General features: G+C 45.6%; 2 protein-coding genes across 2 annotated transcripts; one reads left to right on the top strand and one right to left on the bottom strand.

The window, feature by feature from the left end:
* Window positions 1–813: 813 nt before the first annotated feature.
* On the bottom strand, window positions 814–9,339 carry SRSF9 (serine and arginine rich splicing factor 9). Its single transcript, XM_060249268.1, has 4 exons — window positions 9,018–9,339; window positions 4,164–4,333; window positions 2,424–2,596; window positions 814–1,332 (listed from the first exon to the last, which is right to left on the bottom strand). Exons 1-4 carry the CDS (start codon window positions 9,251–9,253, stop codon window positions 1,189–1,191), a joined length of 723 nt encoding a protein of 240 aa, XP_060105251.1. The 5' UTR covers window positions 9,254–9,339; the 3' UTR covers window positions 814–1,188.
* A 14,254-nt stretch (window positions 9,340–23,593) lies between these two features.
* On the top strand, window positions 23,594–27,914 carry DYNLL1 (dynein light chain LC8-type 1). The gene is made up of 3 exons (XM_060250041.1): window positions 23,594–23,842; window positions 25,890–26,027; window positions 27,530–27,914. The coding sequence occupies exons 2-3, from the start codon at window positions 25,896–25,898 to the stop codon at window positions 27,665–27,667; spliced, it is 270 nt and encodes an 89-aa protein (XP_060106024.1). The 5' UTR covers window positions 23,594–23,842; window positions 25,890–25,895; the 3' UTR covers window positions 27,668–27,914.

The raw sequence follows: 27,914 nt of genomic DNA, 5'->3' as shown, positions 1-27,914 counted from the left end.
CAAAGAAGAGACATGGTCAGTTTTAAGCCAGCTAAGGTCAACCAAAGAACTAGACACCTAGATAATGGAGACAGCACTTTCTTTTTTGCAGAGCTTAATCTGAGCCAAGGTTCAGCCTAAGAAAAGTGTTCTGTAATGCCTGCACTTATTATCTGGTAACTCCCTACAACAGGCTGGCTTGAGAACTGTGTTTCTGAGTGCATAATACTTTCAGCCTGGGAAACCTCCCCTTAATTTAGGTTTCCCTAAATGCAGCAACCCCCCCCCCCCACCAACTAAGGTACAAAACAGAAAAGTAAATCCCTCCATTATTCTCTCATCTTCCACTTTATCATCACAATAACTTGTGAGGTTGGGTAAGACTGGATGTATTTGACAGGTACAACAAGGCCACCAAGTAAAATAGCCGAGTGGGGATTTAAACCAGGGTCCCCCGAACTGTAGTCCAATACTATTCACATTACACTAGCTCTTGAGTGTCTCCACTGCATGTAGCTGATCTGCAGGTGGCAAGGAGCACAAAAGGCCCTCTTTGGAGGCTTGCTAAGTCTTCACCCAAAGATACTCAATTGTAGTGTTCAGGCACTCTACCTCCTGGCTCCCATCCTGGACATTGTTTGATTGTTTGTGGGACTACATTGCTATCTGTAAAGGCCTATGCATTTGGCTTAGAACAATATAAATATTTGACTGTTTTAACAGTGGGCAAAAACTAGAGCGTCAATTTAAACAGTAGAAAGACATTTAAAGTCCAAGCACAGCTGTGCCTCTATACATTCAACATCCTCACTGCACAAAAAGACAAATACCCACTTTTAAGTTACAGAAACATATAAGTATATTTCAAAACATCACAACAGGTCGAGCCATACAGGTTGCTTCACTGCTTTACACCACCATCCTGCGGACACACCAATACAAGCTGAATCTCAAGCTCATTTTTTCTCACTTAGGAGGAGAAACAAAACAATTTACATTTTCCAAACAAAAAGTCTTAAGTGGCAACGGTTTATAGCATTTCATTACCAACACTTCCCTAGTAAAAACTGTAATTCATAAAAAAAGATCGTTGAATAGAAAGGAAAAAAAAGGCTTCCTACGAAAGACTATATCCATCCATTTTGGAATGTAAACTCTGAGCAGAAATCATGAGCTCAGTTCACATTTTAGAAGTTCCTGTTGGGTGAATCAGAATGGCCTGAACGGAGAGGAGTAGCGTGGTGATCCCCTGCTTTGGTATGGAGAATCGCGACCCCTTGAACCAGAACGGGAGCGCGAGTAGCCATAGCTGATGCTTCTTTCAGGACAGACTCTGATATAGGATGTTTCACCCTGGAATTTAAAACACAGAAAACCCAAACGTTTGCATAACATCCTGAGGTCAATGTTATGAATGAATGATGCCAGAATGAAGCTCAGAAACCAATGCACAAAGTGGCTCAAGACTGGAAGAATTATCAGAGAAAAGGTGGTACCAATCCCTCTACTGCCGCCTAGAGTCAGCTCTGGTCTTGCCCTTGAGGTCTACAGAAGAAGGGCATGTTACACAACAGCTAGTATTGTGCAGGTATTAGGAAAATAATGTCAGCTGCAAGGCAACCAGACGGGTTATTTCTCAATATAATTATCAAAGGTGAAGATCTCAGTGGGTTTCCATTTTATAACCATCAGAGGGAACAAGATGTAAGTTAGTGAAATCCTTTGGCATGGTTAGGAGAGGCCTTGGTGAACTCATAATTAAATTGTTTCACAGCTCAAGTTCTGGAGGGGAAAAATCCACAGAAAGCAGCCTCCAGGGTGATAGAAGGGGTGGTTGCAGCAGATCAGGCCAGCCACTGGATGAAGGTGGTTCAAGTGAAGTAAACACTGCCCCCAAGACTGAAAAAAAACACTTGTTGGTGGCAGTAGTATGATACCACTACAGGAAGAGGTTCCATGCACAGTTGGGGAAAATTTTGCTCTTGTAACCCACTACAGTTACTCATCAGCTCCTCTGGGGGACAGCACTGCAGTTTGCCGATACAACCTCCAGCTACCAAGGCAAGGAGCCAATAGCAATCTGTTCAGCCACTGGCTGTCAAAGGGAGAGTGGCAAATCAAGTCAACATGACCCACCCTGAAGAAGTTAGAGGCAAATATTCGAAGTGCTCATTTTCCATGTAACTTAAAGAGTGAAACCACAAAACCTTATCTTGATTGTCAGGGCTCACACCAAACCAGCATGGGGTTGGTTTCATGCAGCCTTGACAACTCTTAAGTTGGTCTCCTAACATTCTCTAAGGATTACTATTAGCCATCAATTCCAAGACTATTGCTAGATTGTGCCCTGGTGCCTCTTGAGAGCATCACAACAGGATTGGTTAACGCATGTTCTTCCATGACTGGTACACGCACATGCTCTTCACCCACAGGCAAGAACCCACCTCATGAGACCGGAATTTGGTGTCATCCAGTTTACGCAGTGCGTATTCCATGTCTTCCTTGCGAAGAAACTCAACCACCCCCATTCCATCTTTCTGTACATCTGCATAACATACATCACCAGCCTCACGCATGTGATCCTTCAGGTCCTGCCAGCTGCCTGATGGAGGAAGCCCTGAGCAGTGAGAACACAAAACATAAGACACCGTGTAAAGAGAGGACACTAGGTGCTTAGGCTACTCCAGGAATGGCTACATGCCCTTGACTGGTTTCCTCCAGCATCACAGGCTCCACTGTTTCCACAGACTTCCTTTTATTCCAGAAGGCCAGTGCTATAATAAGAACAGAAGGATCCAAAGAACAGCAATTAAGTTCCATTCCAGAGTGGATGAGCCCTCCAAGTCAGCAAGGTCCCTGAGGATAGTCCCCTAGGAGTCAAGAGTGCTGGGCATTCAGAGGAATCCTCCATTGGTCCAATGTAAACTTAACATCACCCCCTAACTCTGACTGTACAGACTGTACTCCATGTGACTTAGTTACTCACGATCAGATTCCCATCCAAGAATGGTAGCTCCCATCTAACAGTATGAGTTTGGGTCCTTAGATTCCAATAGTTCATCCTTGGGCAGTGAAAAAGGATACCCGAGTTAAACTATCAGCATGATTACTAAGAAAAGTGGTTTCCCTGTTCCACATCATTTCCTGGAGAAACTAGTACACTGCAGCTCCTGGCCTTTGCAAGAATCCTCCATATTCTCACATGCATGGCAAAAGTCAAGAGAATTTTCCAGACAGCCTCCCTTCCCTCCCAGGCTTCTGTGTGGGAGATGTACACCTGGGGTTCCACACTTTTGTTGTCAGGTCCTGTTGCAAAGCTGAAGAGACTGCACTTCAGTGGTTTCCTCACAGTGAGCATCTAGCCAGGATGTCACAGTAGCAGAGTTAGATCACCTGGAAGGGGAAGGGATTTTTTTCCCCAGGTGAATGTATGGGTGTGTGTGTTTTAAGTATATGAGAATAAACATGTTTTTATGAGCAAGTTTGTTTTTAGTGTACCACTCCATAAATCTGGTCAGAAAATGATGTTTTCTCCAGAGCTTTGATTGCCATTGCAAAATCTCCAAAATACTTCCACTTTTTCCAGTAAAAGACCTTTTCCATCTGTGTTTCTTAACTCACTAAATAGACACCTATTCCAGAAATTCCAGGTTGCCCTCAAGAGTCCACAAGATTAGTAATCAAGGGAGCCAACTCATGTTAATTTTCTCCCATCACAAATGCAAATATGTGGCTGATGCAGCATTTGCCACATATCTCTGTTTTTAACAGATTCATTCTTGTTTCCAATCAACACATGCTATGGCCAGCATAGGTGAAGTTTTGGGATCTATTCCTTCTGGCCCTCAACCCCAAAAGAATGGTTCCCATAGTTGACTTCCTTCCCTTCACCTACCCACAGAGTTGCCCACTTCCATGTCCATTGAGTTCACTGGGTGAAGATGTTTTTTGCTCACCATTCGTTCATCAAGATGAAGTCCAAAAGCAAAAGACTTCTGCTTATGAATCAAACTGGGAAGGTATGTGGTCCTCTTAGCTCTGAAAAAGCTCCTTCAGTCACAGGTTTCATATTAAAGAAGTTAACTTTAGATTATGGTAGCAAGATACTCCTCCCCAACACAATATAAGTGAAACGTGGCATCAGGAAAGTTCCTAGTCAGTATGAAGTACCGAAGGCAACATACCTGAAACCAGGACTCGAAATTCAGAACGTCGCAAAGGAGGGCCATTCCTCCCACGAGGCCCCCCACCAAAGCCTCCACCCCGACCTCTGGAAGGTCTAGGAAACTCAACACGTAGACGACACTGGCCATAATCATAACCATTCCTCCCATATATTGCATCTTCTGCGTCTCTGCAAACAAATACAGATCTGGGATTAGAAATGTTTAGTGGGAGTCAGCATAGTGGAAAAATTAGAGCATCAGACTACAGTCTGAGAGACCCAGGTTTAAATCTCCACTCTATCATGAATGTCCTTGGGCTAGTCGCTCTCAGCCTAACCTACCTCAAAGAGTTACTGTTGTGAGGATAAAAAGGGTAGAATGATGTTGTACATCACTTGGGTCCCCGTAAGAGATAAGACTGTGGTATAAAAAGCACCTGAAATGACCCAGTGCAGCTTGAAGATTTAACGTTGGCATATTAACACAGAGATTTGAAAGAACTGGAAATTTCCAGTATTCAAGACAACCCCTTACTAACAATTTCTGAGATCCAATATAATACATCAAGGACCGCTAGTGCTTACATCCCCAGAAAAAGCATTTAGCTTTGAAACTTGCAAGTGATAACAATGCTTTTACATTTGAAAAAACAGCAAAATATAAAGATAGGGACTACACAAATTATTCACCATCAGGGCTGAAATGTTTACAAAAAAAAAAAGTTGAGGATGTGACGCCTCATAACGAGAGGCATTGCTTCAAAACTCTAGTGAATTCCTTGATATTTTCCAAGTAGCAATTACTATGCTGACTTGCTGTGCTCTCTAGGGTAGAATCAAGGTAGTCAACAGATTAACGACGTTTTAGAAGCCTGAGGCATTGTTGCTCCAATTACCAGGAAAAAAACAGTACCAGTTACTCAAAAGCATGCTAACTTAGAGATAATTTTGCTTTTGAGAAAAATCTGTACACTATTTAATTATTTGCAAAAATCATTCAGTATGTCATTTTTTAAGTCTATAAATCAATTTATGTTCCAAATGTTGTTTTAGCAACTGTGGTTTTATTTAAAAGGCAATCTAGCAACACATCACAGACTCATTTTAACAGAGCATAAACTGCAGTCTACTCCAGGAGTCCCCAGTCTTGTTCAGCCTGTGTGCACTTTTGGAATTTTAATGATAGAGAATGGATAACACTCCAATATGACTGTCAATTACAAAGTCTTTGGAGGCTGCAAAAGAATTCCTATAATGGAAGTAGCTCTTTCTGAATGAAGGCTCTCTGCAGACATAAGAGATGCTTCTTGGATTCTTCTAAAGTATCTCCTACTCCAGGTCAGGTGTGTGGGGGGGAAATCAAGACTGCCTTTTGGTTTTGGGGAAGAAATGCTTTATCAAAGAAGCAAATGTGCACCAAGAAAACACACTGGTGGATACCATGATGCCCATGAGTGCAATGTTGGGGAGTAATGGTTTTCATTTGCTCATTTAAAAAAAAATCACTCTTCAACTCTAACATGACTCCGCCAAAACCTTTACTGGTTGGTGCTTCTATGCAAAAAGACTATCTCACGTTGCAAGTCTCCTCCCACAACTTGGGAATTCCAGGTCTGCAGTCTTTCAGTTGCAGTCAGACAATTGTCTCATGATACTGGGTAAAAATGATGTTAAACTAAGTATTGCTGGGAACACTGGAAGAAAATTACTCAATATTATCCAAAAATTCCAAGAGTGATAAGACTAAATTAGCATGGCACATGGATAGCAGTTCTTTGCTGTAGAAGCAGGAGAAACAAAATCCAGTTCAATAAACTTGAGGACTTTGTTCCAACAAAGCTAGTTTTACTGCTAGATTCAAGAAAGGACTGATAGCCCTTTAAATGCTTTTATAATTAGTCATTAGGCCAAGATTGTCAGAGGAAATTCATGTCATACGTTGAGTTCCAACTGCAAAATATTAACAGATGGCCCATTCCATAATCTGCCCTTTTCTACCCAACCAGTTCTGATGTGGATGAGGTACCACAACATGACTTTTCGCCTCACCTTCCATCTGGCTAAAGTAGTTTCATGAAGGCACATGGTTCATCACATCCTGGTTGGGAAAAATACTAGATACAGGTTAACCTGTTAACCTTTATGAGACCATTTCACTAAGCAGATCCTGAGAGGAAAAATTTCTTTGAAATGAAAGGACACTAAGTAAAGACGGACTCTGTTCTACATCTGTTTACTGTATCTATATGTATTCAATCTTTTGATTATTACAGTCCTAAAGGCCACTCAGGGCTTGTTTTTCTGTAGATGAGAAACTGATGACATTTCTCCAAAGGTCAGGGTTTTGGTAGGTAAGGTAGGTACTAGGCAGAAAAAATATGTCTGTGATATTGTGTACAAATAATTTTACACTTCTCAGAGAAAAATACATATAAAATACAGAAACACATCCACTCTGAAATTCTCAGGCCTTAGTTATGAAGACACATCAATATCATGGCAAGTGAAAGCACACAGAATATCTGGTCTTTCGGTATAACTGCAAATATGCAGCAATGATGACTTTGCATTTTAAACAAGAAGAAACTCTTAACCAGAGGTCCCATGGCAATAACTGCTCCCCCCCACCCAGTCACTATGGGCTAGAACATGGGTGGCCAAACTTGCTTAATGTAAGAGCCACACAGAAGAAACATCAGATGTCTGAGAGCCACAAGACATGTCAGATATGGGAGGGAGGGAGGGAAATAGATTGGGGGATGGAGGAGGGAGGGGGATGTGAAAAGAAAGCAATTTTAACTTTAAACACCTTCTCCAAGTCAGCAGATGGGGCAGTGGGGGCTTTGAGAGCCACACAATATGTGTGAAAGAGCCACATTTGGCCCCTGAGCTGCAATTTGGCCACCTCTGGGCTAGAACAAGAGCAAAGTAATAGAACTGTCAGGTGATATAAAACTTCTTGGTATGTTGCATGAAAGCCTTAGGGAAAACAAAAAACAATCACTTTTTTAAAAAAATGATTCACATTTTTTTTAAATGAGTTTCTTTTAAACTCAGATTTAAAATAGTTTACTAAAGATGTGAAGAATAATTACATAAAAATACTGCAAAACAAAGGGTAGAAACCTTCACAAAAGACATTAACCCATCCTTATTCAAGATTAATTCAGAATGGGAAGGTTCCTGGTTTAGATTAACAGAGTTTAAATTTTGGTTGTGGAAGAGAAGGCTTTATGCAATTGCTCCCACCCATTCAGCAGCGGTCTTTCAGATTTATGGGGAAAAGAAAACACAGAACAAGGTTAGTGTGGACCCTATTCTTATAAAAATTTAACAGAAATACACAAAAGTAAATTGCACAGAAGCAATGCATTTTAAAGAATTTATGGTTGATTTGCTGTACCTCCAAATGAGAGATCTATACAACTAGTCTCAAGAGCATTTATTTTTGGAGTGGTGGAGGGAGAAGAGAAGATAAGCAAAGAGGGTTTTTTTGTTGTTTGGTATAGGCCCTTTAGCACTCCACTCAATTTAATGGTTTAGAATGGACACAAGATGGTCAGAGATTAGGTGCCAACAATATAATTTCCCATACCAAGTACACACCTGAATGCTTGTGTAGCATAATGGGTACTCCAGATCAGGAAGTCTCTGGTTCATACCCCACTTCTGCCATGAACTCATTAGGCAGAATTTGGCAAGCTACTGTTCTGTCAACCTTAGCCAATTATTTTAATAAGAAGAGTGCCTGCTGGATAAAATCAGCGTCCAAGTCCTGCAGCATCCTGTTTCACAGTGGCCAACCAGTTGCCTTGGAGGGCCAACAAACACTTTATGTTTCTTACATTTATATCTGACTCAAGGAGGCACTCTTGAAGGGAAAGGGTCCACAAAACGTCTTCCTATTCAGGTATTTTCTACACCCAGATCTGCTTGGCTTTAACAAGGTAACTGCATCATTAAACTTTCAGGAATATGGGGAAAGATCATGGCTCAGTGGTACAGCATCTACTTGTCTGGGATACAGAAAGTTCCAGGTTCAATCCCTGAAATCTCCAATTAAGGATCAGGTAGTAGGTGATGTGAACTACCTCCACTTGTCACCCTGGAGAGCTGCTGCCAGTCTGAGTAGACAATTGGGTAAATGATGTGAAAGACCTCCACTTAAAACCAGCCAGAGCTGCTGTCAGTTTGAGTGGACAATACTTGACCTTGATAGATCAAGGGTTTGATTCAGTACAAGGCAATTTCACACATTTTGCCTGGGAACTTGGAAGCATACTAGTCTACTCTACAAGAATTGCCATGATTACAAGACAATAATCTGCAATGTTCTTCAGGCATTCCAGAGCATTACATACAAGCTAAGTATCATTTGTAAATATCAGGCCTAATTCACATGTGCAGGAGAGATGGCTCTTAAAAGGGTTTCAACTGCTTCAGACAATAAATTCTGCTTGAAATTCCCTGCTCTTAAAAATCTAGCACAACAGGGAGAAAAATCCCTTTCACATAGTCTTTTCTGCTTAGTTTTCCACTTGCAGGAAGCCTGGGGGGCTGCTTAGTGGTACAATGTTTAGTGCTACAGTCCTGTCTGCCTTCCTACTCCTTCGTTCTGCTTATACAAACAGGGCCTCAGCCAGATTTACCCAAAGAGATGTTCCTCCTACTCTGCCTCCATATTTCCACTCAGAAAGGTGGAAGAGGTTTGCCTCATAAAAGGCGGGAAAAGGGAGGGGGCGCGCAGAGCGGCGCCTCGGGGAGGCAGGCAATGGTGGTGGCCCCAAGGCTCACCGAAGGGCGGGAGAGGCTAGGAAGATATTCTGCCCCCACTTCACGCGGAGGTATCCCTCCCCGCCTTCCTCTCACCCACCGCGGATCCTCGAAGCGCACGAAGGCGAAGGGCACCAGGCCGCGCTTGGTCTTCAGCTCGATGTCCCGGATGCGGCCGTACTTGTAGAAAAGCTCCTCCAAGTCTTTCTCGCGCACGTCCGCCGGCAAGTTGCCCACATAGATGCGGCCGTCGCCCCCGCCGCCCCCGCCCCCGGACATCCCGGCCCCGCCACCGCCGCCATAGTCCATCATATCTCGGCCCCAGCCCCCGGACATGCCGCCTCTATTATTGCTGCTGTTGCCGTCGTCGCCCTCTCACGCTCTCGGCACCCGCAAGCCCCTCCGCAACCTACGGAAAACAAATTCAGTCGTCGCCGCCGCTATCACCACCTCCTCCCCCACCTCAGGCCTCGCCACCTGACGGAGGACAAAAAAAAACCACTTAAAGGGGAGGCGGAAAACGAGCCGCGCGCGCAAGGAAACACACGCTAGGAAAAGAGAAAAGAAAAAGCCCCCACAACTAAATCCCGCCCTCTTGCAACGCGCATGCGGGAACTGCAGTCGCGCTCTCTCTGGTAAAAACCATTGGCCGACTGGGCTGGGGACGTTTCTTGAGCCATTCTGTGATTGGCAGGATAAAATAGGACTCCAAAAGCCCCCTCAATGACTAACCAGGTTTAACCCAGGATGAATTTTGTGAGTGAGCACTCATATGCATGCGCCGCCAGTATTTATAAAGCACAGAAGTTTCGTTAAATAAAGCCTTCAAGAATGTACTTGTTAAAATGCGCTCAGTTTAATAAATGCTTGTTTGAGCACTATGGCTCTTGTTTCATAAGAAACATGCACTGGATTGGGCTGCAATTCTATGCTTGTGTGGCAGCTTGAACACTGAAGTGTGGAATACTTTTCAGTTTATTCAGTCTGAGAATGTGGGCAGGATTCTTGGAAGTTTAAGAACATAAGAAGAGTTCTGCTGGATCAGACCAGTGGTCCATCTAGTCCAGCATCCTGTCTCGCAGACTGGCCAAACAGTTCTTCTGTAAGGCCAACAGCAAAGCATAGAGGCAAAACCTCCTAGCACTGGGATTCAGACATTGTCTGCCTTCAGTTCCCTTCAGTCTTAATTGCTAGTAGACACTGATAGACCTATCTTCCATGAATTTTATCTAATCCCCTTTTAAAGCTGTATGTGGCCATTTTCTGACAGCAAATCCCCAATTTTAAGCAGTTGCTGTGTAAAGAAGTTTGAGGCCTACCACCTGCTGGTATGACTCTTGCCTTTCCTGGTTACTTAAATTTTCAGTAGTTGTGGTAAGGATGCCTGCTGACTGGGATCAAAAAGTAGTTAATGCTTCCTTAAGAGTGGAGGTGGTTGACCCAGCCTTGAAACAGGCTGTGGTGCATCCACTTCTAAAGAAGCCTACCCTGGACCCAGAGATCTAAATAATTATCAACTAGTCTCAAATATTTAATTCTTGATCAAAATGATTAAACCAATGGTGGCTGGACAGCTCCAAGCCTTCCTGGACGAGGCAGTTTTTTTAGATCTCTTCCAGTCTGGTTTCAAGCCTGAGTATGGGACTGAAACAGCCTCAGTCACCATGATGGATGACCTGCACCGGGAGATGGATATAGGGAATGCAACTCTGTTGATAATTTTGAACCTCTCAAAGGCTTTCCATACCATCTCTCATAGATTGACTTCTGGACTGCTTATCTGGACTGGGATGGGGAGGCAGCACTCTGCAGTGGTTCCAGTCCTGCCTGGGGGTAGGTTTCAGCAGCTGGTCTGTGAGATTGCTGTTTAGCCCCTTGGCCTTTGGCCTATATTGTCCTGCAAGGTTCCATCTTGTCCCCTATGTTCTTTAACATCTACATGAAACTGCTGAGTTAGGTCACTCAGAGATTAGGTCACCTATACACAGATGGCATTTAGCTCTGTCTTGCACTTCCTGCTAATCCCATGGAGGTTGTAGAAACTCTGATCCAGTGCCTGGAGTAATTTAGGAGTGGTTATGGGCTAATAAAAGAAAGCTTACTCCCAACAAGAGGGAAGTGCTATTGGTGGCTGGAAGGTCTGGCCTGGGATTGAAAGTGTCACTTGTTCTGGATGGGGTTGCACACCCATTGAAGTAATAGGTCCATAGAATGGGGGTGCTCTTGGACTCAGGCCTACTGCTGGATAAACAGATGGCCGCTGTGGCCAAGAGTACCTTTTATCAGCTCCAACTGATAGAGTCTTTCCTGGACTGAGAGATCTGACAACTGTAGATGGAAGTTTATTTTATTTTGTTTGATTGATATAAAACATGCCCTGGTTATGTCTTGATAAGATTGCTACAATGCATGCTTTGTGGGGCTGTCCTTGTGTTTTAACAATTTATTGATAGCATATGGTTACACAACTTAATTATTTCTTCACTATTTCAGTATTAACCCATATGACATTTCTATCCCCCCTCCCTCCAATGATGACTTCCCCGAGGTTATAAATTCAAGTTCAATACTAAAGGTACTACTAACTGATCAAAATTCAATATATATATATTCTTACTATTAAAAAATTGTCCAATATCTTTTTACTTTCTACTCTTCCTCCATATATCCTTTAAATTTCCTCCACTCCCTTTTGAATATCTCTAAATCATAGTCTCTTAGTGTTCTAGTTAGTTTGTCCATTTCACACCACGATAAAACTTTCATGGTCCAGTCCCATTTCTCCGGTATCTTTTCTTGCTTCCAAAGCTGCGCGTATAGTGTCCTAGCAGCTGATAGCAGGTACCAGATTAGAGTCCTGTCTTCCTTTGGAAATTTTTCTAATTGTAATCCAAGCAAAAACGTCTCTGCTTTGTGGGGCTGTCCTTGAAAAGATGTTCATAAACTTCAATAGCTACAGAACACTGTAGCCAGCATGTTGACTGGAGTGGGTCGTAAGGACCATATAATTCCAGTCTTGGTCCATCTAAACTGGCTTCCAGTTTGTTTCTGGGCACGATTTAAATTGCTGGTCTTGACCTTCAAAGCCCTATAATATTGGCAACCAACAAACCTGAAGGACTGCTGTTGAGTATCGGACTCTGCACCCGCGCCGCGCAAGCCGGGACGTCCTCGGGTTACCTGGCGCAGCGCGGGAAAAGTCACCGCCAATCAAGACCAAGCGCGGGAAGTTTAACTGGCCAGGATTGGGCTGGCCAGCAGGGGGGTTGATCCGGGGTGCATGTATATATTAGCGGACCCGGCCGCGTGTTCCCCAGTTCTGTAATGTACCAGCGATTAAAGACCAATGCCTTTACCACGTCTCGTCTCCCAGTACATTACACTGGCGACGAGGATGGGATCTAGATATGTCCGGCCGGAGACGAGGAAGGCGAGAGACCGCAGGATCGGGCAGCCCGCCGCCACCATGGCGAACTCGAGCGTAACGACGGGCCATCTTGCGGAATTCAACCCGGAGCACCCCGAGAGATGGGAGACCTACACCGAAAGGGTCGAGTGCTACCTGCGGGCGAACCTGATCGACGATGACGAGAGAAAGAGAGACGTCCTGCTGAGCGTCTGTGGCGAAGAGACCTTCGAGATCGCACGAGGTCTCTCCGCTCCAGCTAAGCTGACGGAGAGGACCTACCGGGAAGTCGTGAGGCTCCTCACGGGCCACTTTTCACCCCAACCGTCCATCGTCGCCCGCCGATTCCTCTTCCACAAGAGGGACCAAAAGTCGGGGGAGACAGCGGCGGTCTACCTGGCGGCCCTTCGGCAGATCGCCGGAAATTGCAACTTTGACAAAAGGGACGAAGCCCTGCGGGACCGTTTCGTCTGGGGCCTCCGCGACGAGCGATTGCAGCAGAAGCTCTTCGCGAAGGAGGAGCTAACGCTACAACAAGCCTTCAACGAGGCAACGGCCTTCGAGAGGGCCACCAAGGCGTTCGGCCAGCCACGAGGTGAAGCAGTCCACCAAGGGGAAACGGAGCCAGAAGACCGAACGGAGGAAGAAGCGTTTCAACTCCGGCGGCCCCAAAGAACGGACACAAGGGCCCCCACTAGACAGCGAGCGACGGAGAGGGCCACCGCCACCACCGGTCCCAGGTGCGCCAGCTGCGGCGACCCCCACGAGCGCCGGGACTGCCCGTACCGCAACCTGGACTGCCGCAGCTGCGGAAAGACGGGCCACATCGCTCGGGCTTGCCGGGCCAAGAACAGCCGCCGACAACCATCAGCGCATCACGACTCCCTGGACACCCACACGGCGGCATCCACCACTCTGCAGGTATTGAACTTGCCCCTATCGGCCCCAGACAAGGTCAAAATGTCGGTCCTAATCGAGGGCGCCCCCTGCACCATGGAAGTGGACTCGGGTTCCTCCATCTCCATCATTTCGGAGGAAACCCTCAAGAAACTATGCCCCCACCGCCGCCTTCAAACGAGGCCAGCGGACTTCGTACTGAGGGACTTTCAGAAGAACCCAGTACACATCGTGGGGTGGGCCCGGGTGCATGTGGAAAGAAGGGGTTTCAGAGGGCCCCTGGACATCCTAGTGGTCAAGCGCCAACTGACCACACTTCTAGGGTTGGCTTGGTTCAATCCCCTGGGGATCCAGCTGGTGGGGGTGGACCACTTGCAGGCAAGCAATTTCGACGGGGTCTGCCGAGAGTTCCCCGAGGTCTTTGATGGGTCCTTGGGGAGCTATAAGGGTCCGCCCATCACCCTACCGATTGACCCAATGGTCAGGCCCATAAGGCTTAAAGCGAGGCGCGTCCCGTTCGCCCTTAAGCCGAAAATAGAGGCAGAACTGGACCGCCTAACGGCCCAGGGCGTCCTAGAACCGGTAACATACGCGGAATGGGAAACCCCCATAGTAACGCCCGTCAAACCCAATGGGGAGGTGAGGATCTGCGCTGACTACAAGTGCACGATCAATAAGGCGCTACAAGACAACCCCTACCCAGTCCCGGTGGTCAGCCACGTCCTAGCAGCGCTAGCCGGGGCGAAGGTTTTTGGGAAGCTGGACTTAGCACAAGCATACCAGCAACTGCCGGTCGACGCTAAGACAGCGGAGGCGCAGACGATCGTGACCCACAGGGGCGCGTTCAGGGTTAAACGGCTGCAGTTCGGGGTCAGTGTGGCTCCGGGGATATTCCAGAGCATAATGGACTCTCTCCTTAAAGGGATCCCCGGAGTTCAACCCTTCTTTGACGACGTTTTAATCGCCGCCCCCAATGAAGGAGAGTTCTGCTGCCGCCTGCGCGAGGTCCTCAGGCGGTTCCAAGCGGCGGGGCTGAGAGTCAAAAAGGAGAAATGTTTGTTAGGGGTCCCGCGAGTGGAGTTCCTGGGGTTCGCCGTGGACGCGGCGGGGATACACCCGACGGCGGACAAGACCAGGGCCATAGTCCAGGCTCCTGCGCCCAAATGCAAGGCAGAACTACAGAGTTTTTTAGGATTGTTGAACTTTTATCACACGTTCCTACCGCACAAAGCCGCCGTAGCGGAACCGTTGCACCGTTTGCTGGATAAACAGGCCCCGTGGGTCTGGGGCCAACGCCAAGCCGCGGCGTTCCAAGCAGTGAAGGACCTCTTGGTCTCTAACGCGGTACTTCACCACTACGACGAAAACCTACCCCTGATCCTAGCTTGCGACGCCTCCCCCTACGGAGTAGGAGCGGTTTTGGGGCACCAACTCCCGGACGGGAGGGAAGTGCCAGTCGCGTACTATTCACGGACTCTATCTCCAGCGGAGCGGAACTACGCTCAAATTGACAAGGAGGCCTTGGCGATCGTGGCGGGGGTGCACAAGTTCAACGACTACCTCTACGGTAGGCGTTTCACCATCGCCACGGACCACAAGCCGCTCCTGGGCCTCCTAGCTCCAGACCGTCAGACCCCCCAAATCCTATCCCAGAGGGTCCTGAGGTGGAACCAGTTCCTGAACTCCTACACGTATGAACTGGTCCACCGCCCGGGTAAAGCCATGGGACACGCCGATGCCCTCAGCCGCCTGCCGCTCCCCATGACAGAACCGGATCCCGCCCCTGCACATGGGGTAATGCTCATTGAATCGCTCCCCGAGCGCCCCCTGCACGCGGCGGAGGTGGCTCGGGCAACAGGGAGGGACCGCATCCTGGCACGGGTCAGGGACTGGGTGGGGAGGGGGTGGCCATCAGGCAAAGTCGAAGACGCGTTCAGGCCATTCGCGTCCAGGAAGGACGAGCTATCAACCCACAAGGGGTGTGTGCTTTGGGGCAGCCGGGTGGTGGTTCCCCCCCCCTTGCGCAAGCAGGTGCTGGAAGACCTCCACGAGACCCACCCGGGCATCGTGAGGATGAAAGCCCTGGCCCGTAGTTATGTGTGGTGGCCGGGCATGGATGAGGAGATAGAGGGGTGGGTGAGGAGGTGCCAACCCTGCCAAGAATCCCGGCCCGATCCCCCATCAGCCCCGGTCCACAGATGGGAGTCTAACAGGCGACCATGGTCCCGCCTCCACTTAGATTTTGCAGGCCCGTATCAGGGCCAAATCTTTTTTATACTTGTGGATGCCTACACAAAATGGCTGGAGGTGATTCCAGTAGCCTCGACCTCCACAGCAGCAGCCGTCCGGGCACTCAGGAGGGTCCTATGCACGCACGGGATCCCAGACACCCTGGTGACGGATAACGGTACTGCATTCACCTCCCGGGAATTCCGGGAGTTCACGGAGAGGTACCTCATACGACACATAAGATCCGCACCCTTCCATCCGGCCACCAACGGCCAGGCAGAGCGGATGGTGCGGACCACCAAGGAAGCACTGGGGACCCCCGAGGTCCGCGGGTCCCCGAGGTCCGGGAGGCGGTGCGGGGGTTCTTTCCGGGTGACCCGGTATACGCGAAGAACTTCGCAAGCGGTCCCGAGTGGGTCGTGGGGAGAGTCCTTAGGGTGACAGGTTCCAGGTCATACGAGGTGACCACCGAGGGGGGCCAGGTACTAAGGCGGCACATAGATCAGCTGCGCCGCCGCACCCTACCCGAAGAAACAGAGGAGGTAGGGAATAGGGAACCGCGGGCAACCGAAGGTCCGGAAGGGCGCTCGCCAATACAGGAACTACCCACTTATGACGCCCCCAGAGACACCGAACCAGAGCCGGAGCCTGAAACAGACCCCAACATCCCGCAGCCAGAAGCAGCATCGCCCACAACGGAACCAGCCTCCGCACCAAGAGCGACCCCGAGGAGATCGACACGGGAACGGAGAGCACCGGCGTACCTCCGGGACTATGTGGTTTAAACTAAGGGGGGAGGAGTGTTGAGTATCGGACTCTGCACCCGCGCCGCGCAAGCCGGGACGTCCTCGGGTTACCTGGCGCAGCGCGGGAAAAGTCACCGCCAATCAAGACCAAGCGCGGGAAGTTTAACTGGCCAGGATTGGGCTGGCCAGCAGGGGGGTTGATCCGGGGTGCATGTATATATTAGCGGACCCGGCCGCGTGTTCCCCAGTTCTGTAATGTACCAGCGATTAAAGACCAATGCCTTTACCACGTCTCGTCTCCCAGTACATTACAACTGCCTAAATCCTTAATCTTTGGAAACCCTACTTTGCATGCCCTGCCTTCTGAGATTAGGCAGGCAGCAATTTGGGAAAGGGCCTTCTCGGCCATGTCACCAAAGCTCTAGAACTCTCTCCCTAGGGAGATTCATCTGCCTCCCTCTGTTGCCATCTTCCACCAGTGGATGAAAAAAAAATTTCTTTTGTTTTTTTGTTCCTTAATGATCTCTCCTTCCTAACCAACGTTTTGATGTTTTTAATGTGTTTTAACTGTTTTGTATGTATTTTAACTCTGTTGTTTAAGCTCTTTAAAAGTTGAGTTACTGATGTATGTTTGGAAGGGGGGGTTGATTTGAATAGTTTTATAATGTAATTTTCTCACATCCGTTTTAAATTGTTAGCTACCTTGGTAGCCCTTGTAAGGGCAGAAATGTGAGAGATAGATCTTGTAAATAATAAAGTTTATTGTGTCAGAAACTTTTGTGGAATAGAGCTCACTTCATTTGATTCATAAAGTGTGTTTAGTATTGACAAACTGTTTCTGGTATTGGACTCTTCTTCCCCAAGGAAACTTAGGATGGTGTACATGTTTCTACCATCTCCACTTTATTTTCACACCCATTCTGTGAAATTTATTGGGCAGATATGGAGGGCTGGTGCAAGGTCACCCAGTAAGCTTTATAGCAGAATGGAGACTTGAATTCAGGCAGGATTGTTTATTTTTTTAAGACATTCATTAGCCACTTTTTGTTCTTATGCACTAAATAAGTCCAACCCTACACCAAAGGATAAATGGACACAAATCTGACATCAGGAATCACAAGACTGAGAAACCTGTAGGAGAACATTTCAGTCTTCCAGGACATTCAATGGGTGACCTCAAAGTGGCTGTTTGATTGCAAAGGAACTTCAGGAAGAGACTGGAAAAGGAAATTGCTGAATAACAAGTTATTACAACACTTGGAACAACCTGCCCCCAGGGTTTAACAGGAATATTGGTTTCTTACCTCACTACATATGCGAAACTTATCCAGTCCTTATGTATATATTCTCATAAAAAAAGGCTATATGGCCTCTGTATTGGATTTCTCATTTGGAATAGTAAATTGGAATAGTGACTGTAAAATAATGCAATTGATATTGGAATGTATTTTTCTGATCTGGTAACAGGAGACATAACACTGCACAACCATTCATTTCAAAGAAAAGGATACCATTCGTTTCCTCCATGCTTGAAAAGAGATGAATATAATGTAACAACAGCGTCTATGTTAATTACTTTTCACATTCCACAACTAAGAAGGATACGTTTACATCAGTCTTCTATTCTGACATATTTATGTACTTCACCAAACTGGCGAGCCAGTTCAGTGTAGTGGTTAAGAGCAACAGACTCTATTCTGGAGAACTAGGTTTCATTCCCCACTCCTCTACATGCAGCCAGGTGGGTGACCTTGCATCAGCCACATTTATCTCAGAGCTGTTCTCTCAAGAGCAGTTCTAAAAAGAGCATTCTCACCCCCCACTTACCTCATAGGCAGTGTTCCCTCTAAGCTGAGTTACTGTGAGCTAGCTCACAGGCTAGTTTTTAGCCTCTGGCTTACACATTTTTCTCTTAGCTCAGGAATTAAGAAGGTATGATTGGCAGGGACTACAGAAAGGGCTGCTCAGCTATCACACTTTGCCTTTAGAGCCCCTAGGTGGTCCATTGATCTGATCCAGCACAGCTGCTATGTTCTTATAAGCACAATCTACTATCATTCCCAAAATATACAGAAAGACAACCTTGGATGCCCATAGTTTCAGGCACTGGCATTATCACAGTAGTGGGCAGTCTGGCTACAGATCCTCTATCTTTAGGTTCTGTGTTACCAGCAATAAAATTTATTTGAAAGACGTAAATGAAGGAATCCAACTCTCGGTTTCAGCCAGGATGATATGTAGTATTTCGTTTCTTAATCAGTTCTAATTCAGCACTTAGAAACTGTATGTTTTGGGTTTTGTTTTATTTTTAGTACAACAGCAGATCTATAATATGATACAACCAGGGAGATAAAATATTCCCCCACTGGCTCCTAAATGTGATTTTTAATGTCTTATTTGTGTTAATTCATTCTCTCATGCAGATACCAACCAATACATCTGCCCAGGGTAGTTAGTAGAAGGGCATTGTTAGCATGTGATGGTGTATATTAAATTTCACATCATCCCCTTGTAACCTCCTTCAAGAAGAATTCCCAGTATTCCTGTTACATATCTAAAAAAGTGAGCTGAGACTCACAAAAACTCATATTGAAATAAATATTGTTAGTTTTTAAGGTGCCATTGAACTTTTATTTGATTTTACCTCTTGCATGTCATTGCATTTTGGCTTGACTGATTGCATTTTCCCCTCAGTTATTATGGATATTATATCTGCCAAGGGAGGACACATGTTATATATCTGATGAAGAGGGATCTAGTTCATGAAAGCGTGTCCTTGTTTATGAGCTACAGAAAGAAATCCAGTGATACCTTCAAGTCTTCACAACAGCAGTAATTGGTGATGACACAGTCTTTCCAGCTTTGTTATGTTATACCTCTCCTGCTGCAGGTGTTAAATTAGTACAGCAATTATTGAACAATTGTGTAATCACCACTTTCTGCCGTTATGAAGGTTCATTCAGCATTTCTTCTACACACCTGAGCTTTGCACTGGCTATACTTGTTGTATTTCCTGGTCCTTTTGCCCCCTTTTACAATTTTTTCCCTCAGCAAACAGAGGACAATCCTTCATACAATCCTTGTTCTCTGCCAACAGAGGACAATCAGATGAAGTGGGCTCTGCACCATATAAGATTATGCTGCAAACAATCAGTTTGTAGTGCCACTCCCCCCCTTTTTTTTTACTGTGCTTGAATAACATGGCTAATCTTCTAGAATTTGTCATTAATTCTATATATTTGGGTTTCCAAACATGCCACTTTTCTGCCTCCAAAAGCTTTGTTTGAAGATCTGCAATCACTCTGTAGGAACTGTGGCTTCTATGCTATTAGGTATGTTTGCTCCGGATAACTCTTATTGTGCTCTATAGGACTTATTCCCAATAAAAGGATTGTTGCCTCAGATCCCACAAGTAAATTTTAAGCATGCCCATGGCTGCTATTCTATATGTATTACCTGGAAATAATCTCTATTAAATTCAATGGGACATGCATTCCTTTCTGTGTACAGTCAGACAGCCTGAACATCGAAATGAGTAGGTTTAAAATGCATCTAAGACCTGATCTACAAATATAGGAGAATGAGGTGGCAGAATGCTGAGTGAATGGACTGCAGTAATTCAAATTACAGACAGCCAGAATATTTCAACTGTGAATGCTTCTTTGCACAAAAATCTCACTACAGAGTAAAAACCAGAAGAAGAAGATATTGGATTTATATTCCACCCTCCACTCAAGAGTCTCAGAGCGGCTCACAATCTCCTTTATCTCCCTCCCCCACAACACACACCCTGTGAGGTGGGTGGGGCTGAGAGGACTCTCACAGCAGCTGCCCTTTCAAGGCCAACCTCCTTGAAAGGCCTGGAGGCAAAAGTGCTCAGGGAGTTCAGGAAGCGTTACAACTGCATATCTTGGAGTTCTGTTGGTATTCTGCTGCCATGGTCACCAATAACCTCATGGTTGCACTGAAAATAACCCTCAGAATTGGTGAGGTCATCAGAAATAAATAACTGTCTAGGGCTGGAGTTTCCTTAGTAATTGAAAGACCATTGAGTGTGATATAGAAGATTGACACTGTGTTCAGGTCTGCATTGTAAGTGTATTAAAATAGCAACAGCTGTCTTACAAAGCCTATCTGATGACAAAAATGGGTGCAATAAAGGTCACCTCACAGTCATGTAGGACCTGCATTTACAAGATTTTCTACAACAGCTAGACCTCACCCAGTAGTTACAGCAGGAAATTCTGAGCCTTCAGCAGAGAATTCCAGTTAGTGAGCAGACTTGCTTATAAGAACAAATTAACATCTTCATGACTGAAATCCTATTTACTTCAAGTACTTCTTGTTCTCTGCTGCCACCACATGTCTTTATATGATAATGGCAATCTATGCTCCTGAATCATTAGCCAGCCACTTGTCTAGCAATCTTTGTGGTGGAAATATGCAATACATCTTCAGGAGTTGGCAACCCTACATTTATTCTTACCCTATGTTCCTGTTATTTAATCTTTTCAAGGTATACTTTATTTATTTGAGCAGAAGAGTAGTCCCCCCGCATATCCCTCAAGAAAGAAAAAGAGGTTCTTTTACATTCACATACTAGTTACATACAATAACGAAACATCTTTTTGAGTGTAACCATTTATAGGAAGATCATTTTATATGCAAGTTTTCTTTTTTGGGAAATAGCTGAAGAATGTGAAATACAGCAACCTTGTATAATTTATTTATTTATTTATTTATTTGGTGACTTCTATCCCGCCCTTCCCACAAGTGGCTCAGGGCGGCTTACAACAACAATAAAACAATAAAACAGTAAAATCAGAGCAAGTTATTACCTCTAAAATCAGACAATTAAAACCTAAAAACCTTAAAATTAAACATTAAACTATACAGTATAAACACAAAAATCTGGTAGCCACATTATCTCATCAGGCATAGGCTAACCGGAAGAGGGCTGTCTTACAGGCCCTGCGGAACTGAGCAAGGTCCCGCAGGGCCCTCGCCTCTTCCGGTAGCTGGTTCCACCACATAGGGGCCATTGTGGAAAAGGCCCTGTCTCTAGTTGCCTTGAGACGCACTTCCTTGGGCCCGGGGATGATGAGCAGATTTTGAGTGCCAGACCTCAGTGCTCTCTGGGGAACGTGTGGGGAGAGACGGTCCCTCAGGTAGGCAGGTCCCAGGCCATATAGGGCTTTAAAGGTGATGACCAGCACCTTGTACCGGACTCGGTATATTATTGGAAGCCAGTGCAGAGCCCGAAGGCCCGGCCGGATGTGCCCCCACCTTGGGAGGCCCAGTAACAGCCGGGCCGCGGCATTCTGCACTAGCTGCAATTTCCGGGTCCGGCACAGGGGCAGCCCCATGTAGAGGGCATTGCAGTAATCCAACCTCGAGGTGACCGTGGCATGGATCACTGTTGCTAGGTCGTCGGGGGCCAGGAAGGGGGCCAACTGCCTTGCCCGTCTAAGATGAAAATTGGGGTCTGGTCAAATAAGTGACCTCCAGGGAATCCAACATATGTTTGTGAGAGCCAGTTTGGTGTAGTGATTAAGTGTGTGGACTCTTATCTGGGAGAATCGGGTTTGATTCCCCACTCCTCCACTTGCAGCTGCTGGAATGGCCTTGGGTTATCCATAGCTATCGCAGGAGCTGTCTTTGAAAGGGCAGCTGCTGTGAGAGTCCTCTCAGCCCCACCCACCTCACAGGGTGTCTGTTGTGTGGGGAGAAGACATAGGAGATTGTTAACTACTCAGAGTCTCTGATTCAGGGAGAAGGGCGGGATATAATTCTGCAATTCTTCTTCTTCTTTTGCTCCATGATAAAAACAAAAGTCCTGTGGCACCTTAAACACTAACGTTTATTTCTATATGAGCTTTCATAAGTCACCACTCACTTTTTCAGATAAGTATGACAATCAAACAGAATCCTTCTTGATTTATAGGATTAACTGGTCCCACCTGGCCGCTGATGGGAGATGAGGGTTAGGGTTGTCCAATCCTCTCTAAGAAACTCTGGATATTTGGGGTTGAAGCCTGGGAAGGACAGGGACCTCCAGGGGGTACAATGCCATAGAGTTCATCCTCCGAAGCATCAATTGTGGCCGGGAGAACTAATCTCTGTAGTCTGGAGATGAGTTGTAAATCAGGGGGATCCCCAGGTCCATACAGACCAGGTAGTGGGGTGATGAAGGCAGAGGGCTATTTCTGTCATGAGTTTTTCAAGTGTAGGATTCACTATGTGGAATGATTATAGAATCATAGAATTGGAAGGGACTTCCAGGGTCATCTAGTCCAATCTCCTGCACAGTGCAGCATATTCTCAAATATTCCTCCCACCCCCAGTGACCCCTGCACAATATCCAGATGGCAAAAACCCTCCAGGATCCCTGGCCAATCTGGCCTGGAGAAAAATTACTGCCTGATCCCCAAAGTGGTGATCAGCATTTCCCTGGACATGTAAGAAAAGGCCAAGAGAAGTAAGCTGTGCTGTTATCTCTGTTCTTCCATAGCAGCCAATTTGTCAATGGAAAATGTATCAACTACACTATCTCCTGGAACTCTTGACGTTTAATGAAAGGTTGATGGAAACTACTAGCATCTGTTCACAGTTGTTCAATGAGATTGTGCAGGGGTGCATGTGCACATCTTCCAGCAGCCCAACACAGCAACTTGTGCTTCTTCTCTGTAGTAGGTTCACTGCTGAAGTCCATCACCACCCTACACAGACAGTGGATAATACAGGATAACAGTATCCAAAGCAGCTAAAGGCATTCCTTTTCACACAGCAACTACACTTATTTGGAAGATTACAGTACAATTCGAAGCAGACTGATACCCTTCTAAATCCATTGAAGGATTAAGGGGTAGTTCTGCTTAGGAGACACTGTTAGTTTACTACAGTAGTTAGAAAGTTTGACTTGGACTTGGGGAATTCTGTGTATCCCTCCTCTGCTTATTCGGTGACCCTGGACTAACTTATAGGGTCGTTTTGACTGCAAAATTGGTTGCTACTGGAATGGAGTCCAACTATATACACCAGCGTGAGTTTGCTCCGTGAAGGCAGGATAAAAACGCAATTTGCAAAAGTACTCGGCATTCGCCCAGGAATATTGAAATGTAAAAGGAGGCAAATTTTCCCCCGGGCAGTGAAAATATGTTTCTGCATATGTCCAGAGGCTCTCTTCTGTTTGCTGCCTCTTAGACACCCACTGCCTTCCACCCAAACCGGAAACGTTTCGAAACTCAGCAGCCCTCCCAGGCCCTCGGGAAGCTTCCCGCCCAGCCCCTTCCAACCATGGCAACGGACGCCGTTGCGATGCATGCTGGACTGCAACAAAATGCAACAATAAAACTCTACGGGAGGCGGAGAGAGAAAAGCCAATAGGCTGCAAGGAGTATTGTTGTCGTAGCCAATGACTGTTGCCGGGGAAGGAGGTGGGCGTGGCACCGGCAGCGGAGGCGGGAGGGCGAGGCCGGGTTGGCAGAGCTTGTCGCGGTCGAGGGAGTGTAGGGCGGCTAAGTGCGCGCGCGCCTCCTCAGTTCGTTACGCGACGGGGGAGCCGGAGGAACGCGGAGTTGCCAACCTGCCCGTTCACTCCACTAACATCCCTTCCCGCGGTCCTCGGAAGCAGCCCAGCAGCACACGGTGAGCGATGCTGCTGCTTCCGCGGTAGCGCTCGGAGACGGCGGCCGCTCCTCGGGGGTTCGTCCTGAGAGTTCTGCGCCTCGTGAGGCTACGCAGTTGGGGGGGAACCGGGGGGTGGGCGGGGAGAGGCTGCTTTTCGTGCTAATAACGTCGTCGAGGAAACGGAGAGCGGGCGCAGTGGCATGTTGGTGTTGTGCTCAGCGCTGTACTTAAAAAAAAAAAAAAACAGAAGAGCAAGCACGAAAACAACTTAAAACCGTTTGTATAGATGGCATTGTGTTTAGGTGTTTCTCTTCCAAACTAAGAAAACGGTACGTCCCTGCTAGCGGCTTAAAATTTCTGAAAGAATGAGGTGCAGCTAAGGAACAGAAAGGGGGGGGGGGGAGCAACAATTGAAGTAGGCGCAACTGCCTTGTCCGTGTGGGTTTTGGGGAGGGGGTGTTCTTGGAAAGCGAGGCAGACGGAGACCTTAAAGTGGCGGCACATTATTGAACAGACGAAGCGATCTCGTACTGACTCAGGCTCTTGGTCTATCTAACTCACGATTGCATAGCCTAACTGGCAGCCGCGGCTCTCCAGGGTTTCGGGCGCAGGAGGGGCTTCCCTGCTGCCTGGATTCCTTTTAACAGAAGGCACCAGGGCCTGCCTCTCGAGTGTTCTGCATGTACATGTTAATGAGGCGTGGGCAGTAGCGTTCTTGTTGTTGCTCTAGCAATTATTCTAGACCTTGTACAAAGAAGGTATTTCTTAGGCGTGGTGTGTAAACCAGGGACAGGTAAAGGATGGCATTATGATGTGCCTGGGGAGGTGGTATGTGTAGTGTGTTAAGGGGCTGTCTGTCAAGTTTAAAAAGACCTGTCTACATCTTGCAGCGACTTAAAACTTGGCTTGTACAGTATGGATGATTGCATCACTTAATGCTGTGGACTGTTTAGAGATGGGATAAAATAGGTTTGATATTGTAATAAGAAAAGGAAATGTGCTGATTCATGTACAGTGTTTTTTAAAGTTCATCGGTGCAGTTCATGCACTTAAGATACACAAAAAGAATAGAAGGGGGGAATATAATGCTGGATGACTGAGCTTGGGGGACATGTTTGGGAAGGAATTATCTGTAAAGAATGACCAAATATCAGTTGTGATGGAAGGCAAATAAGGAATAGGGGTCATATGCAAGAATTCTCCCCATGAAAAAGGTTAAGCTTTTTGAAAGAGAACACACTGCATACAGTGTTGTGAGGAAGGTGATTAATGAATGTGAAATGTGGGCCTTTTTGTGTGAGTGTAGGCGGTAGTAACTGAGTTAAGGGTTAATGCAGCAAGAGTATATGGCATTATTGGCTGCTTTGATTTAAGTGTTAATGTTTGGAATGATCTGACAGACAAGTGCAACAGAAGCTGATGTCGGGTATTAGAAGAGGTGAGTTGCTGAGTTCTGCTCTGTTCTACTGTTCATAAAGGTTGATCAGGTGCATCAAAGTATTTCTGATTCTGCATTTCACACAAACTTTAAAATTTAGTAGTTGTAAACTTCAGGTGCCCTTTCTTTACTGTGGTTATAGGCCTCTTCAGGGCAGATTATGCAGTGTGAATTGTTAACAGTCTATGCATAGAGACATCTGATAAGTACAATGTAGGTTGATAAAATCAATATAAAGAGACTTTATACCTAGCAATGTACTAGGTAGGACTAGGATCACTGAAAACTGAGTGGGCATAGCATATATTCAAATTTGCATGCTACATGTACTCTGGTAGAAGTATCCAAAATGTTGATTTATTGTGCCAAAACAGATTCTAAGTGTGGGAACAAATAAAATAAGCTTTCCGAGCTCTTAAAAATGGTTATGGATAGTTCAGAATTTTTTCTTTTACATCTTCATATGTTACCAACTACAATAAGTAGAACAAATTTTGATATGTAGGGTGTTTAACTTATAAAGAACTAGATACCTGCTTTTGAAAATGCAAGTTTAAAAAAAAGTAACGTTAGAATGGATAGTCCTGCTAACACCAGCTATTTCTCATTCTTGTCTGTTCTTTGTAGGTAACCATGAGTGATCGAAAGGCTGTGATCAAGAATGCGGATATGTCTGAGGAGATGCAGCAGGACTCTGTGGAGTGTGCTACACAGGCCCTGGAAAAATATAACATTGAGAAAGACATTGCTGCCCACATAAAAAAGGTACTTGATTATTGCTGTGCAGTGACATTTAGAATAATTAATATAAAGAAAGTTGTTCCAAAAAGGAAAATCTGGGCCAAGAGAGTGAGCAGTTTACAGTACAAACATATGCAGTTACTGAAGCTCAAGATAATTGAAGAAACTACATAAGATTATTTAGAAACCCGTTTCTAATTCAATACATAGGAATAGGCCTACAGATTTTTAACATGAAAATATGGTATGGTTTGCCCAAAAATAATTTTTGTAGCCTGGGCAAAAGGCTGATCTGACAGCATGTCTGTCTTGCTGAGTGACTCCTAGAATGTTAGCTAAGCATCTGTTGTTCATGGGTTTAGTACAGCTCCTGAGATGATTCAGGCCCTGTTATCGCCAGTGATAGGACTATACCAATTCAAGTCAGTGTGAAGACACATAGCTTCAGTTCCATGAAGACTGTGGGGGGGGGGGAGGACACACTACAAACCTAAAAACACAACTTCATGTGCTTTTACAGCTATGAAGGCAACATATTGAACAATGTTGGTGACTCAAGGAACTGGTTGCTGTTATACAAATGACTGAGACAAATGACTGACTTTACAGCTGGTTATACTAGTCTCAGACTAGCACAGGAGTTGAATGCTGCAGTAAGACTTATGAAAAGCTGTGAATTTTGGTATGCGCTAATTCTGGAAATATGTTGAATGTAAGCAGCTTCAAGCAAAATATTCAATTTCAGTGCATCAGTTTATCATAACGAATGTTGTGACAATAGCATCTGAAGCAGTACAAGGGATTATTTTTCTCCACTTTCAGAAAGCAACTCAGTAGGCCAAACTTCAATTCTTAATGCTTTTGCATTCTATTAATTTACATAGTGAAATTCCCCAAACTCCCAAGAATAGACAGTCTTATGGCTCAAATGAGCCTATGTTCTCATTGTAAAAACTCATTAATGTAACTTGTTTTGGTGGACATGGCTAGAATGTTACGCCAGTTGTTTAATTTTTGTACATCCTTCATGATCACCTAGCATTCTAAGACGAATCTAGATTTTACATTGACAAGTGCTATACTACTAGTGGTATTGTTACTGCCCATGCGCAAAGTCTGGCCACTGCTCCAAGATGTGATGGCCATCATCTTGTGTGGCTTTAAAACATGAGACAAACTGATTATAGGCCTAAACAGTTGTTAGTCTTGATGGCTATATTGAAGATAATGAAATGCATTGTTGCTGGGAGGCAGCAACAGGAAAGATGGTTATCTTCACACACTGCTTGTTGGATTCCTGAAAACATCTGACTAGTCACTGTGAGGATGTTAGACTAAACGAACCTTGTGGGTGCAGCCTTTTAATTTCTTGATATGCAGCAAGAACAGAAGTGGTGAACAGATTGTGTTAAAATACATTGGAAGTTCAAAATGCAGTAATTTTTTTTAGTTGAAATGTTTAGCCAAAATGTTGCATGAAGCTGCTAACATCTGTCGTACTAAGTTCTTTAGTGATTCTTTTCCAGGAGTTTGACAAGAAATACAATCCTACTTGGCACTGTATTGTGGGAAGAAATTTTGGCAGCTACGTGACTCATGAGACCAAACACTTCATCTACTTCTACTTGGGCCAAGTTGCTATTCTGCTCTTCAAATCTGGTTAGAACATGGGATTGTTCCACCCAAACATGTGTTTGATTGCAAGACTGCACACTACTTCCGAATAGACTGAAGTCTTCAGCCTTCCCCAGGGAACATACCTTGATCTTCAAGCCTTTTGTTGTTTTAAGGGACAGGTACTCTTCTGTACCAGTTGGTGTTTTTGTTGTGGCCATAAAAAATAACAAAAAATAATCTTGTATGTATTTTTTTTCAAAGTTCCTTTTCTAATAAAATTGGACATGCTCTCAA

This window comes from Heteronotia binoei, chromosome 11 (assembly GCF_032191835.1).
Source record: "Heteronotia binoei isolate CCM8104 ecotype False Entrance Well chromosome 11, APGP_CSIRO_Hbin_v1, whole genome shotgun sequence".
Taxonomy (NCBI): Eukaryota; Metazoa; Chordata; class Lepidosauria; order Squamata; family Gekkonidae; genus Heteronotia; species Heteronotia binoei.
Note: the sequence above shows the minus strand (reverse complement) of the source record. Positions and strands in the feature narration are given on the sequence as shown.